The 15,524-nt window shown below is 41.9% G+C and overlaps 1 protein-coding gene across 1 annotated transcript; it reads left to right on the forward strand.

Annotated features, from left to right (window-relative positions):
- Nucleotides 1-3,152: 3,152 nt before the first annotated feature.
- Nucleotides 3,153-10,727, forward strand: LOC102691729 (lumican). Its single transcript, XM_006628562.3, has 4 exons — nucleotides 3,153-3,328; nucleotides 4,507-5,169; nucleotides 5,497-5,814; nucleotides 8,984-10,727. Exons 2-4 carry the CDS (start codon nucleotides 4,542-4,544, stop codon nucleotides 9,133-9,135), a joined length of 1,098 nt encoding a protein of 365 aa, XP_006628625.2. The 5' UTR covers nucleotides 3,153-3,328; nucleotides 4,507-4,541; the 3' UTR covers nucleotides 9,136-10,727.
- Nucleotides 10,728-15,524: the final 4,797 nt, after the last annotated feature.

The raw sequence follows: 15,524 nt of genomic DNA on the forward strand, positions 1-15,524 counted from the left end.
TTATTTGCACTCGTTTTTTTTAAGAATAAAACCTCTCTTACGGGTATATGTTTAACACAATAAAACTATGTATTTAAAAATACTGTTTGTTCACTTCTGGACTTTCAACAAACAACTGTTTTCTTTTTTAAAAATGAAGACACCTGGTCTCCTCGTTCCAATACAACTGTTTATTAACTCATTGTTTTGAAGAAAGTTAAACTCAATACATGGTTTTAAAATATCCGATTTAAATTATGAACAATTAATATGATCCATATTCCTTCTTACTCCTTTAGGAGTGAAATATTGGAGTAATAATGCCAAAAGAAATATTTGACACATCTCAAAAACAACTATAGTGTAAGTCATTTATGGTCTGGCAACACCAAGAGTAAATATTTTCATCTTTCACTCCTTGGACAATACTTACTTCAAAATCCATTTTACAGTTGTTTAAAAATACAAATGAGATCCCTCTCCTCCCATATCTGATGGGCAAACAGTAATTTGCTCGTTGTCGTCTTTATTTTGTTCTGGATGATGTTCAAGAGTCTTAACAGATCTAAGATATTGTGAGAAGTCTTGGACACATCTCTTGATCTCTGCTTCTTTCTTGTTTTCCTTGGAATGGAAATCGAGCTGAGTCTTTTCTGGTGTGTGGTGCTATATTTAACAAAATAGCAGGATTGAGAGCAGCAGAGGTTAGGGGCTGAGAATAAAGCTGCATTTCAACGAGCACCTCATAAAAGACAAAAGAAGGACACCTATTGGTGAATTCATTCTACTGCACCTCATAGATGCAGTCAAAAATCCCTGGAAATCCAGGAAATACTCATTACAATAATTGCCGGTAGGAAGTACAAATTAGTGGGATTCTATTACTTGATTTTACAGGATAATAATCAATTTATTAAATCCCAGTAATGGTCAGGGTAACCTATGAGATAATTGGTGTGCGCACCACGATGCCAATTAATCAATACAGGCCCAAAACTTTGAGTTATCTTTCTAAAATGCCGCATTTCCAAAGAAAATAGTTTGGCTCAAACAAAGATGAATATTGATTAATAACACTTTAATCCAGTTCAAGGGTGATTGCCTTTCTGTGCAGTATGCAGTGTGCAAGAAACAGAACCGATTGAACCCCCTGGGGGTGTTTATTGAAGGGGGCGCTGTGGTCATTCAGATCACAGCTGTGCGTTCCCCCTCTCCTCTGCCACTCACAGGCCCACAATGTCTGACTGCCTGCAGGTCTCTCACAGTCCTCCTGCAGCTTCTTATCGCAGAGCCGGACTTCTCACATGGTCTCTTGGGCTCCCCAGGCCTTTTTCATAACTGTGGGCTTGTTACAAACACTCTGCACTGCACAGCCAGGCAGCTCAAAAGCACTCCTCCGGTATGCTGGAGCTGTGATGGGGATATCGTCTTTACACAAGCCTGCGCTGCCTTCCAATAACAAGTCACATTCCATCTGCTCCCAGCACTACCAAAACAAAGTCGAGTTCAGTCTTAAAGTTACAGCCAGTCTCAATAAGAGCAGACAGTGGGTCTGCAGTGAGCCAGCGCACACAATCGACCAGCTGATTATTTTGACTGAAACAAGTTGTAAAACGAAGGGTCACAGAGGAAAGACCAACAGGTGTTTCCACGGCCCAGAGGACAGAGCAGTCAAATGTTAGGATAATATTTTATGTAAATCTTTAAGTATATTAAGAAGTCATTCTGGAGATAAGGGTCTGGGTGGTGAAAAGGGAGACTGCTCAGTTGCAGACAATCTGGAATCCAATACTTCACAGCTACAGATAATGAACGCTGCAATTTCTGTCAACAAACTTGTTTTCTGACAGGTGTTTTACTGTAAGGCATTAAAATGAGGTTAGAAAATTTAGGAGGCAAAATGATACTTGGAGCCCCACATTTTCCCTGTGGCAAACTGTGGGCAAGTTGCCTATTTTATTAGTGAGCGTTCAGTTTGCCCATCATTGTTTGTCCACTGGAGAAATGAAGTCTTAGTTTTCAGCTCTGAGGGAAAAATGGGAAAGGATGCAGTATCTTTGGGGTGGGCAAATATGTACTAAATAAGTGCTAGAACCACACAAGAATTAGAATGATCCTGATTTCAATAGATGAAACTGCAAAAGTGCTTTCAGATCTTCAAGGCGATCAAAGGAATGAAGAAAGGAGCCTGAGAAGTTTCTCTTTGAAAATTCCTGTTGGGTACATGCTCCATCTTTTTTTGGTGGGACTCTGGTGCTTCAAAACACATATATATATGTAACTCACTTTTAATTCATGCCAAGTGTGTAGCCTAGAAGACTCCCTGGGTGTGGTGAGGACTCAGCAGAAATGGATCTGAGCCATCACTAACATCACAGGGTGCTGGCTTAAACTGATCTACGTTTTGCAAAATAAATAAACAAATGACTTACTGGAGCAAGAATGAAGGGATATTGACACCCAGACAGATGTCAGAAGCAGAACATTAGAAAGAGAAGGTCAAAGGTCAGGTCTATGTAACCAGGAGATCACCAGATATGGACCTCATCCCCTTACCCACCTTAACAAGTGGAACTTCAGGTAAACCAGAAATGTCTATATACAGCATATATATAGTGTCCTAACAGCTTCGGTATTCTGTAGCTTTGGTGCTGCAATGTGTTTTAAAACTTTCAGGTTTAGAGGTAGTTTGCTGGGTAGTAATTGTATCAGGAGGAAACTCAGGGGCAAAAGCCGACTAAGCTGCTTCTAGAACAGCTTTAACAACTTCTACAACTGCTTCTACAACTTTAACAGCTGCGGTAAACAAACTGCAGGTTTTTCCATATTCCTGACAAATAACAAATACGTGTAAATAAACTATAAGTCTTCCATCTGCTACTATAACTCCTCTTTAGCTGTCCCAGTGAAAACGAATCAGATTTAGGATTGTTCACTATTTAAACGCATGTCGGATACCTACTCTGACATTTAGAAGCCAGTCAAGGTGAGTATTAAAACAGTCCTTTTCTTGTCTTTATTCTGCTTTATTGATTTATTCCTGCAGGTTCCTGCAGCTGAGATTTTCTGTTGGCAAGCACATTCCTACCAAATGTTGGAATAGGAAAAGAAAACCATTAGCTTTTGCATCCCTCAATATGGGAAGGGATATCAAAAGGCATCAGTAGTCTGGGGCCTTCGCCATACGAGGATGTGGAATGTTTCAGTCACAGGGTAAATACTGTGCAGGTTCCTAGCGCGCAGACCCGCAGCGCAATGCCAGAAGCGCTGTAGAAAAACAGGGAGGAAACCAGGGAACAGGAGCCCTGAGAGAAAGCAGCTTTTTACGGAAGGGACACAAGCAATCAAGGTATGTTTTCATTTTCTTTGCCTGTGGCACTCACCCCTCCAGCTTGAGAAAGCCACTTTTTTTTAAATTCCAAAACCTGTCTTGTTACTGACGAGGGCGAAGAGGCAAAGGGCAGAGGATTGGGATGTTTAAAAAGCGGAATATTCATGAGTCCCCAGACAAAAAAGTGATTGCTTAAGAGATGGCAGAGTTACTGTAGGTAAGTCCAGGCCACCCAGCTCAGAGAGATGGAAAAAAACGGAATATGAAAAATATGTGTCTGGTGTCGCAAAACATTTTTTCATGCCCTATAAAGACAGTTAAAATTGATGGCAGTATCTCTGCTTTTGATTAATATGAAACAGATTTACGAGGAATTATTTGCAAGGCCCATTATGCTGTTATTTTATGGCAGTTTTGGCAATATTGAGACCTGTTTTCCCAGCTATGGAATGGATGTGTATGTGTTACTGAAGGTCAAGTGTGGAGATACATTGTATTAAAGCCTGAAATGGTTAATGTAACTGCTGATAAGGACCAGGTACTGCTTGTGGTGGCGCTATCAACAGGCCAAAGTGTATTAAAATGTAATTAAAAATAAATTTAATAAAATGTAGTTTTAAAATCATATTCAATCATATTAATCATCATATTTCTACACTATTGCTACTTTACTTTTGCTTATAAGTAATACATGTTGGAGGATTATGTAAATGTATATTATACTTAGAAATGTAACATGGTAACAAGCTACAGTACATCTTTTCCATAAATGTTCTAGATAAATAATGAGTTTACTTTTTTATTTTTTCTATATTTTATAACAAACAGCAGTAGCAAAATAAATATAATAACAGTGAGAACATTTTATAAATTTTAGGAACTAAGCTAAAACTGTTAACTAGAGGATTTTCAATCACATTAAGGCTTGTTATATTAATTACAAAACGGCTCAATGAGATTCTAGCTCAGGAATTAGAAAAAAAAAATCCTGACTACGCTCAATTATGGTGACCATTACAGAAAAAAAACAACTAATTATTTATTTGTGCAACAAATTACAAAAGTCCAAAACTAAAATATCATTTAAGGGGCCCAAATACAGGGCCTCAGAAGGACAGTCCAGGGGGTTAAATCTACTGTATCTAATGATCTCAGTGGACGTTTTACATCATTAAAGGCCTGGTTTGTCTTCACAGAGCCAACTCCGTACCCACATCCACGCAAAACTCCCATGGGGTTACCAACCTTCCTGCTGTGCCTCTCTGTGGTTGGCATACGCCAGTGCTTGGGCGGCTACAGCGACTATGATTATGGCGGGATACCCGTCATGATTAACCGCCTGCTGGGGGAGCCCAGCGTGCTGAGCCTGAGGGGCCGCCTGGACGCCAGCTGGTACCGTGCGGTCAACGCAGAGACCTGCCCGCTGGAGTGCGACTGCCCTGTCCACTGGCCCTCGGCCGCCTACTGCGACCACCGTGGACTAAAGGCCGTGCCGCCCGCGCTGCCCCCAAGGACGCAGTACCTGTTCCTGCAGGGCAACCTCATCTCCAGCCTGCCGGCAGGCGTTTTCGCTAACGCCACCCTGGCGCGCTGGTTGCTGCTGGACCGCAACCAGCTTGCCAGCGACCAGGTGAACAGCACGGCCCTGGCGCAGCTGCCTCACCTGGAGAACCTCTTCCTCAACTACAACCACCTGACGGACGTGCCCTCCCCGCTGCCCGGCGGCCTCCTGCAGCTCCGGCTGGCCCACAACCGGATCAGCAAGATCACCCCCGGAGCTTTCCGGAACCTGCGCAACCTCACACTGCTGCTGCTGCAGGGCAACCAGCTGCAGACGATAGGAGAGGCGGCCTTCAAAGGTCAGTGGAATTTGGATCCGTTCCCTTTTTGTGTTTTTCCCTGGCCTGTGAACAGCGTTACGTCTTCATGAGCCGTGAGTACATTTCGCTTCAGACTAATAGTGGAAAGATCTCTCCCATCGCACCTATAAACCAGTCCAAAGCTTTCAGAACAAAATCTGAGCGTCCAACACTGACTTCATAAGAAAATGAGCCAGCGCATTTTTCAAGAGCTTAAACAGACCATTTCCTCCCTTCTTTTGGATTCACGGTCCAAAAAGCGTTTTTAATCTGTAAAATTTGTGAGTTTTGTTTGGTGTTCTCTCTTCTTTTGTTTTATTGCGGCAGGTCTGCAGTCCGTCATTCTCCTCGACCTCAGCCACAACCAGCTGAAAGAATTTCCAGAGGGCCTGCCTCCATCCATCCAGCAGCTCTATATCTCCAACAACTCCCTCAGCGTCCTGCAGGAAAGGAGCCTGATGGGGTTTGGCAATCTGCAGTACCTGAGGATCAGCCACAACAGGCTCCAGGACAAAGGCATTGCCAGCAACGTCTTCAATATGTCCTCCATTATCGAGCTTGACCTTTCCTATAACCAGCTCACCTCAGTTCCCGTAGTGTCAGAGACTCTCCAGTATCTCTACTTACAGGCTAATCTCATCCAAGGTAAAGTAGTTATTGGTGCTGAGGTTACATGCAGTGTTACAAGCCAGTGTGGCTTTGCCATCTTGCTCACATCATAAGACCCTTGGCCTTGGGTACATCTTGCATCCCTAGAGAGGTTCTGATGAATCCTGTCCTCCATCATGTTCTAGAAGCAGACACTCACATTGCACATTTAATTCACTATGCAGTTGCATTTTAAATGTATCATGGACTTCATTGTGGTGCTGCACACGGCTGCAAAGTATGTAATGACACATGCAATGGCTGAATCACTTATTAAAATTGCAATTAACAGGGTCAACTGAGTATTCCTTTTGAAAAGGAAACTCCATGACAAATGCATGAATCAGAATTTTGGATCCACTTAAATTAAGTCCACAGCTCCATTTAAGTGTTAGTTGATATTTCTGGGTCTTGTAAAATAGATATGTGGCAAGGACATTTACCAAGGTCCTGAGCCTATAACATGATTGTCAGGAATCCTCAATGAAAAGGTATACAGATCCTGTGCAGACGCAGAGCAAGTAGATATTGAGACAGGGGAACAATCTGGAACGTGAGGAGAGATCGTAGTCGATAGGCGAAAGGTAGATCAAAATCCAGGAAGTACAGAGAGAAGCAAACAATCCAAAACAGAAGGTGGGGTTCAAGGTCGAGAGACAAAAGGGAGTTCAGTTACCAGTGAGTGAGCGTAAATACGAGGAAGAGCTCTCAAAGAGAAGACTCAATACCGAGCAGCGGGAAGCGGGTTAGGATAGTTTAAATAGTGCTGCTTGCCGCACGCTACAGGGTGTGCTGATGGATTAACACGTGCAGCGGCGCTTGTTATTATTAACCCGCTGCTGGTACTGGTTAGTTCTTTTGTGAGTTGATCTTCGCTGGCTGGTGGTCGTGACAATGATGAAATAGCTGGTGCTTAGCTTAGCTTTGCTGTAGCCAACATGGCTGGCTGCTGTTTGAACAAGTTAAATGTCTTGTCATATCCACTGTGGATAAGGCACAGGAATCTTGGATCCTTAAAGGATGGGTGTGAATTCTTGCCTAAGACACTCAGTTCCTCCTACACTGCTTCACGTGACTGAATGTTGCAGTGCATGTAGAATTCACAAAACATCTGGATATCATTACTGTGAAATCCGAGGGATAACAGCACAGTATGAGGCACCCTAGTCATACAGTATGTTTAGGGCACAACCCAGAACACAGGCTCGGTAGTTAATTCCAACACAAAATTATACCTTTTGGTTAATGCAACGTGTTAGTCTTATTGAGAACACATGAAGTGATCAAGGGGCACAATCTCTCTTATGCATTAAGTGATAAAGTTGATCTTTTTATTTTGTAAAAGTAGAGGTGCTGCAAGATATGCTTAACGTTCAACTGAGCTGAAGGGAGTAATAACCCTTGCTTAAAGACCCATTGTGTGAGAACGTCTCTACTCGGCAATCATGGAAAAAGTGATTAGAATCTCAGACCTACCCCCACCATGCCTGATTGACTTGATGATTATTCTTCATCAGTGAGAAACTATGGCAGTAGCAGAATTAAACCACATCATCGCTGGGAATTTGCCGGAAAACATCTGCATGGAGATTACCAGGGACTGCCTTGCAGGCCAACTGCACGTTTTTTTCTAGCAACGGTCCAAAAAATGACAGAATTCCAATTTCTGGCTGGTCTGTTCTTGTGCTGTACAGTGATAGTGAGCATAGAAGAAACAAACCACAATTTGGTTTTATGGTACTGTGAGTAACAAGTAAAGACTGCATTTTCTAATCTCATGGATCATTGTCTTTTAGACATGGTATGGTGGTCAGGCAATATAGCAACACTGTGATTAGTGCTCAGGGGACTTCGCTGTGATTTTGGTGTTGCTGTTAACTTTAACTCCATGAGCTTGCATGCTGTAAGTTTTCTCTAGGTGATTTTCTCTTTTCTCCCAAAGACACAGAGGAAGTGTTCGATTGACTTCTTTAAAGTTCAGTGTTTGAAGTGAAAGAAGCTGATCTCATTTCTCTGTCCTGTAAAGAGTGATTCTGTGGTGCTTCTCTGTCCTGTACTTGAAACCGAGTTGCCGAGATTGAAATATGACTCTATGGAGAAAAGACTACCTCATTTTTTGCCTTTCACATATTAACATGTAAAAAGCAACTTTGGTATACCACAATAAAAGTGTGGTAAATTGTATAACAGTGCAGTGTAATCATTCCAGTGAGTGAAGGGCTGTGGTAGACCATGATATGAGGGAAAGTCAATGCAGATGACGAGCATAAGCAGGCGAACCCACTGAAAAATAGCAAACCTATTGTATAAATGTTTTCAGGGGCTGTACAACCTGGAGAAGCCATTGTTCATGTGAATTTCTTTTCAGATCTGCAAGGAATACCTACAGGAACACTGATTTCCAACAAAGGGACCAGTATTCCTCAGCAGTGTGGTTAGAAAGATCTTAGGTCTAGCTTCTGATTCCAGAGACTTCGTTTAGGAATTCGTGCCTGCTTTTTTCCAAGAGGAGATCCAGAAGACGTGACAACACAGTCTGAGCCATTGACTGAGGTGAAGGAGAGAGGAAGCTGGCAAAGGATCTTGCCACCCGGCACTGTGGCTTGTGGTTAGCTCACTCACAGGCACATTCTGTTTCTCTCTCCTGGCTGCCGAGCTGAGGATTCCGGTCTGTCTCAGACAGGGAAGGATGCCTTACGATCAGCACCGAGGTTCACCAATGTTCATTGCTTTGACTGAGATTTTTATTGTCTGAAAAGCAGGCCCCATGCACCTGTGTCTCATTTGTTGTTTTCCAATCACATCCTTCTACATTTCAAATAAGGGCTCCTTATAAGAACCATGCAGTAAGAACAGTCTGCCTTTTTCTTGATGTTCAGTTTGATTAATATTGAGTCAGAGTGCGAGTTTGTCATAAGTTTCCACTTGTATGTGCTTATAAAAATGTCACACTGTATCGCTGAGCAAAATTCAAGATTATAATTGCAAGTGCTTCTATAACAAAGTGCTCAAGCTCATGGAAAGGGAAAATTTAAAGTTCAAAGTATTTCAATTTTCAATGCAATCATGCTGGTAAGACCAGACAGTGGAGAACAGTAAAAGTAAAATGGCTGACATGGCCGGACAGGGAAGAGTATGATTCTTAAAACTGTCTTTTGTCTTGCAGAGGTCAACATGACCAGTTTCTGCAGGACGGTGGGCCCGGTGGACTACTCGCACCTGAGAGTCCTGCGTCTGGACGGCAATCCGCTCAGCTATCACCAGCTGCCTTCTGACTGGGTGCTGTGTCTCCGCGTGCTCAGCAACATCTTCATCTGACCCAGCCCCGGTCTGCTCCTGCATCAAGAGCAGCAGGGATACTCTGTCCGAGCACTTTATATCAAGGAAATAGAATACCTGTAGCACAAGGCACAAAGCATAACATGCACAAACCTTCACATCTGTTAACTAACTAAGCAAGTATGTCCTATGAGTTTTTACAGGAAAGAATGCTTCAATTTGGTCCCCTTTAGTATATACTCAAACTCTAATATGAATGCAAATTAAATTGCGTCCAATTGCATCCAGGAAACAAATTTGTGTGTTGCATTATTCAGGGTGGTCTGTTGTGAAAGTTTTGATTCTTCTAAAATATTTTGAAAGACCACAATGAAACCAGGGAAACACTATGAAATTATGGTAAAAACATGAAAAAGTTCAGGGACATGGTAAGACATAAAGTATAGCAAAGCATGGCATGCTTTCATAACAGAAAGTCACAGTCGAGGAGATGTACACTGGTGGGAAACCAGTGGGCGTAGAGCATGTGCTTCTGTATGACAAGACTCTACAGATACTGTAAATAAATGTATTATAGCAATGCTACAAATGTACATTTTATGACATGCTAACTGTCAGTGCACCAAGTCAGTACATCTGGAACAAGAATACTGCTGCGCAGCATCACTGTAGAGGTCATTTCCATGAAGCTCTCTGTTTTGCACGGCGCTTGTAATCTAAACAATGGAGGGTGTGAGCAACGTGTTCTCCACTTAGCTTTTGGGGTCTCAAATGTGAGCAAATGAGTCCTGTAAGGTAAGGACAGTGACAAACACAGATACTAAGTATTCACATTTTGAATCTTAAATTGCTCAATTGACACAAACAAGGGCCTCCATCCCTGTGTAGATCATGGTGTGCTAATGCTAACAATTCCTAGTAAAACCTATGGTATTCCCAGGGTGCGGTGTAGTAATGCACAGTGAAGGCATGTTGAACCCATAGGAAAACACAGCAAATGTTTTGGTAAATCCATGGTTAAAGTGAGAATAAAAAAAAGCTCTTCAGGACATGCACACCTTTAATATTTTAGTCTAAGATGTCCATGACCAGACAGGAATTTTCATTCATGTTGTGGACTCTTTCTAAGCACTCAAAGCTCTGCAATACAAGTCTGACAGGCATGCTTCAGGAACCGTAGTAATTCAAGCATATTGCCTTTGTTCTTCTGGCCCACTAGCTGCTCCTGTAACGTGCACATCTGAAATTAGGCTTATTGCAGCTAGAACTACACATGTTGCCTGTTGTTGAAATCTTGTGCATTTCCAGGTTTCAACCGTTCGTGCACTGATATAAACAATTGTGAAAGTACACGTATTCTCGGAAAATACAGGAGGCATTTTCAAAAAGTCAGTCATAATGAGACCTCTTCAGGTTAAGAGCTGAACATGTGCCTCTCGTATTAACATCTCCCCAGTTTGTTACAGTCATGTAAGTGACTCAGGACTCCACACTTCTTCTTGAAATGGTAATTCTGGTGTTCCACGCAATTACAAATTGTGTAATTTACATAGGCTAATAGGTGGTCAGGGGTTGTGGGGATGATGTAATATGTAATATTATTGTATTTTAATGCTAGATTTAAGAGTTATTCGTACTAAATAAACTATATAGCTTTACTTACATCTTGCTTTCTTCATTTATTTCATATCCTGTGTCCAATAGGACTCCAGTTTGTAATTATGAAAAGCATGGTCTGCTTGCTTGAAACCAAGCCCCCCAAGGACTCTTCAGGCTTGTGCCTAATGTCCTCACTGTTATTAGTGTGGGCATGTCTGCAAAACTCAACTAACTTTTGGAGATCTTCTGGTAATATCCATAATCAAACTCGTGCTTGTTGCCAAGGATGAGTGGTGGGGCAAGCTAGTATCTACCTTGTAGTCTCACACACCTCAATCACCTGTCATTCAAGTGCTGGAGACTGTGGTAACTAATTTGAGGATTCTTGCACCACCTGGAAGCAATCACTATGGCCACCCCAGGTGGTTTAATTTACATAAGTTGTGATCTGGCAGTGCTCAGGAACATAGAGTTCACAACGCCTCACGCTTCGTTTCGAGTTCCTGAGCTCTTGTTGTATTTGCTTCCTAGATTCTGGACCCTGCTTTGCCCTGACTTCGCTCTTCATATTTTGCCCCTCGTGCTTTGTACTCTGTCTCTGTGTTTATGGGCTGTGCTTCTTTCCCTTGGCTCTGTGTTTTTGGATTTCCCTTGGCACTGTGCTCCTGTGTTTACCCAGCTCTGAATCTCTGCTGTTTGGGTAACACTCTGGACTTTGTTTGTCTGTACCATGCATGCCTGTTCTCCAGAGTTTCTCTGCCTGCTTTTGGGTTTATTTCACACAAATGTGTCGCTACATTACTATTTCCACCAGTGACATATAACATTAACAAGCAAATTAACCTCAAAGGGTAAGGATATCAGGGTGCAGGTTTTTGAAGGTCTCAGTCTGCACTGACATCATGTCTAGGCCTGGTGCCATATGTTAGTCATGTGATATCTACTAACGTCTGCAATCCCAATATTGTTTTCCTGGAGCGAGCAGAGGAACTTTGGTGTCTTTTAGATTAGTCCAGTCATTTCACAATACAAGAGTTGTTTTTAGTGTTCTAATAACTGTCCAATAGAAAAGGTTATAATGTTATTTTTAAATTCTCACATTCAGTTACAGCACTTTGGCAAGAACATGTGTAAGTTCACTAGAGTTAGATGGCCGCTACTAATTTGTGTTTCCTAACAGTCTAGACTGGCTGCTGTTTTGTCCTGGCCTCATCATGCTCTTATGTTCAGCCCAGGTGCAGTTCCCTCCAAGAATATTTGAGAAATTGCTGCTGGACATAATAAAATTCTTATACCATGACAAAAGATCCATTTTGATTTCCCAGAATCTTTTGTTTGCTCCATGGCAACAGTGTTTAACTTCTTAAATTACATTGACAGAGTTCTAGCATTTCAGTATTTCATTTCCCATGTGCAATGGGAAGCAATGTTATAGCAATACAATATTAAAAAACACATAGAGTACATTTAAATTATATTTAGCTTTCATTACTTTAGCGACAGTACAGACAAGGAGGTCTAACAATTACTCTAGCCCTGCAGACTTCCAGTGGGGTTCCTGATTTTTCAGTGGTTAACTTATTCTTAAGCTCCAGTAGCATTTAAATAGATTTAAAACACAGAACCAACGTATAAGACCTCTTTGATAAATACATTTCTAGCTGAGATACTTTAGCCAAAGTGCAATTTCCCTGAATGTGTGTTAAAGTTCTTTACTTTTCCCTGGAAAATTCTAATTCTTTTTAATTTACGTTTTGTAAGTTATTTACAAATGTTTCTTCAGATTTGCATGATTAACTGAGTACCCTATCTTCAGTGTAATAGAAAATGTGCAATGTTTGGCCAAGGTCAATCAATCTGTGTAAAAAATCTATACAAATATGCATAAATAATTAAGACCTCTTATTGTTAGATAACGTTTTCTACAATCTTATTTTTTTCTCCAAAATTTTTTTAAATTTTGAAGGACGCTTGATATTTTGAGCTTCTAGTTACCGTTCTCTTGTGAATGGTGGTTTTTAGACCACTGGTGTTCTTCTTTCCCCCTGGTTTAACAGAAACATAAACACTGCATGATCTATAGAATGCGGACTTCAGAATCACAGGCACTTAATTTACAATCTTTCACAATCCTTGTGAGACAAAGGAAACCCAAAAGTGCAAATGAGCAGCAGATAAAATAGATCTGAATCTCACATACTTCCACTCGGCCATGTGAATTAGTCTCACATGTAGATTTCCCTTCGGGAATCTCTCTCACACCCCCCCTCCACCCCATCTACACCCCAATAGTGAGGAAGATTTGGGCAGCTTTATCCTCACGTCGCCTAGAGACGAGTCACACCAAATGCTCTCTACATAGTTCATCCCTCTGCTGCACTCATTAGGAACTGAGCTGCTGAAGTGAGGAAGACAGAAGGGAAACTGCAGACAGCGCCAGTAAAGCGCTAAAGAGGGCACCGCTCAACAAACAAATTCTTTCACTGAAACCTCTTCCAGTGTCCGTCGACTTCCCCACAGTACCTGTTTCCATGTGGTTTTATAAGGAAACAAAATAAGTCAATATCGTGATCAAAGACCAGCCATGTCTGGGGTGGTGTCTGAAACTCACAGATGGCGAACGAGCAGCATCTCTCCTGAAGAAAGTCATTAGGAAAAAAACTATGAATATGACCATTTAAAGGCAAGGTCATACTTTCCTTGCGAATCAGGAAAACAACTCATGCACACCCTGGAAAACTTTAGCTTTACGCAATCCTTGCATATGTGCAAGCTGCCTGCACCAATGCTACTGTTCAAACAGTGATCTATATTGCACTGCCTTTCTACTCATCCAAGCAGCTATTAATCTGTCAGGAGCTTTCTTTTCTAACTGCATGTTTGACATCTTATTGTCTGTACATTATCTTTCTTTCTATAGCTCATTATCTATGACACATACAATATAATTATGCAAAAAGTGATATAATCTATGTTGAAACTGTCTTTTAGATAAAGTTCTTGGTTTTTTACTAGCTTCAGCTATTCAGATGGGTGGAGCGGTGGCTCTGTGGCTAAGGAGAGCTAAGGATCTGCTCCTGTGGCTGGAAGATTGCTGGTTCAAATCCTGCACCTGGCAGAGGAGTCCTACTCTGTCGGGCCCCTGTGCAAGGCCCTTAACCCCAACTGCTCCAGGTGTGCTGTGCAATGGCTGACCCTGTGCTCTGACCCCATGCTCTCTCCCTGTCTGTGTCTCCTGGAGAGCAAGCTGGGGTACTGTATGTGACAAGACAAATTCCTAAGGCAAGAAATTGTGATCGCAATCACCAACAGTGATGATGTTATGTCATTAAAAATTTCTGTTCTACTTTTCCTTATATTCTCGAAGTGAAAGCAATAGCAGATGGGACTTTTTAAAGCAAGTAATCCGCCCTGTGAATTAGTCGAGACATGGAAAAAGAGACCATTCTCTGGGGCCGAGGTGGTGCAGCTCACCTTTCAGGAGGCAGAGCCGTTCCCCCCACAGCCTGGTGTATTTCCATTGGTTGTGCACGAGCAATTACCTCATTCCTCCGCTTCGGCCCATTTGGCTGATGGATGACATCATCGTGGGTGAGCCGCGAGGCAGCTGCGAAGGGGAGCAACTCGGATGGGATGGGTCCGAAGCAAGGCGTGCTGGGAAGAACAGATTAACGAGTTAGTATTTTTACAGTGGATGAAAGCTCGGCCAGTGTCCAGTGAGCTGGGGAGCTGTCATCCTTCCCTGCTGTGTGTCCTGTCTCCAAGCAGCAGCCGGTCCTCATGGACTCCCCCTTCACTCCCCTTCCTCTGCTTCCTTGCCTCCAAGTCCTCTTGCAGCTTCTGGGTTTCCCATCACATGGAGAACGTGAGGACTCTGATCCCTCAGCAGCTCCCCAGCAATCAAACTGAAGTCCTTGAGGATGGTGGGATGGACAGGGAGGGAGGAAAGATCAACATCTGCAACAAAATGTTGGATTTGCTTTTACAGTTATTATCATTACAGCTACTACTCACAATACTGACAGTGATCACTTTTTGTCCAAACTGGTAATTTGATCTGCAAAGCACATCCAAATTCCTGTGCAAGTATACTTATTTTAATGTCAGTAATTCTCAATAGCTCCAACAAGCTGAATCATCAAATACACTTTTGTTGCCTTTACTGTACATACTAGTGGTGGGATTTGCATCCTCAACCGTAAGACATGCTAGAGGCCCCAGCCTTCTGTACTTTTGTCCTTTTTGCTTTTTTTAACTCTGACATTTTAGCAGATGAATATATGATATGCAAATATTCATTCATAAACAAGGGCTCTTGTTTGAAAAGATTAGAATCAATTATTTTTTGTTTTGTCCAAAATTATTTTTAATTTTGAAGGTTGCTTGACAGACCATCTCACCAAGAAACTGCAGTAGCTTCCATTTCACACAACGTTTTTATAACCTTGCAACTTAATATCATCCACTCAGATTTATGGGACTCTTTAAGAGCATTAATGTTGCAAGAAGAGGCTCTCATGCGGAAGGCCGTCAGAGAGCAGAAAAGAACATTATTTATGCTGTAGTTATGGTTTAGCAATTACTACTGCATGTGACAGATTGATATCGCTTTGGTTGACTCTCTTTAACGTCTAGGCAGGCAAGGAAGAGTGATCTAACAGAGAAAAGCAAGCCTTGAAAGTTGAAGAAACCTTTGCAATATTGTGCTGACATATTTTACCACTTGCAATATAATGTACAGGAGGGACCCTGTGTTGCAAGAGGTTCCTTTTTTCAAATGAGATGTTAGATCCAATTCATGACTACTTAATAATTAAAGTTCCTAAGGC

The sequence above is a fragment of the Lepisosteus oculatus genome, chromosome 5 (genome assembly GCF_040954835.1).
Source record: "Lepisosteus oculatus isolate fLepOcu1 chromosome 5, fLepOcu1.hap2, whole genome shotgun sequence".
NCBI lineage: Eukaryota > Metazoa > Chordata > Actinopteri > Semionotiformes > Lepisosteidae > Lepisosteus > Lepisosteus oculatus.

What these genes read in the sequence shown, in the direction of transcription:
- LOC102691729 (XM_006628562.3), top strand. Translation starts at nt 4,542, where the DNA reads ATGGGGTTACCAACCTTCCTGCTGTGCCTCTCTGTGGTTGGCATACGC. An exon ending in AGGAGAGGCGGCCTTCAAAG is followed by an intron (nt 5,170 to 5,496) that starts GTCAGTGGAATT and finishes TTATTGCGGCAG; the next exon opens with GTCTGCAGTCCGTCATTCTC. An exon ending in ACAGGCTAATCTCATCCAAG is followed by an intron (nt 5,815 to 8,983) that starts GTAAAGTAGTTA and finishes TTTGTCTTGCAG; the next exon opens with AGGTCAACATGACCAGTTTC.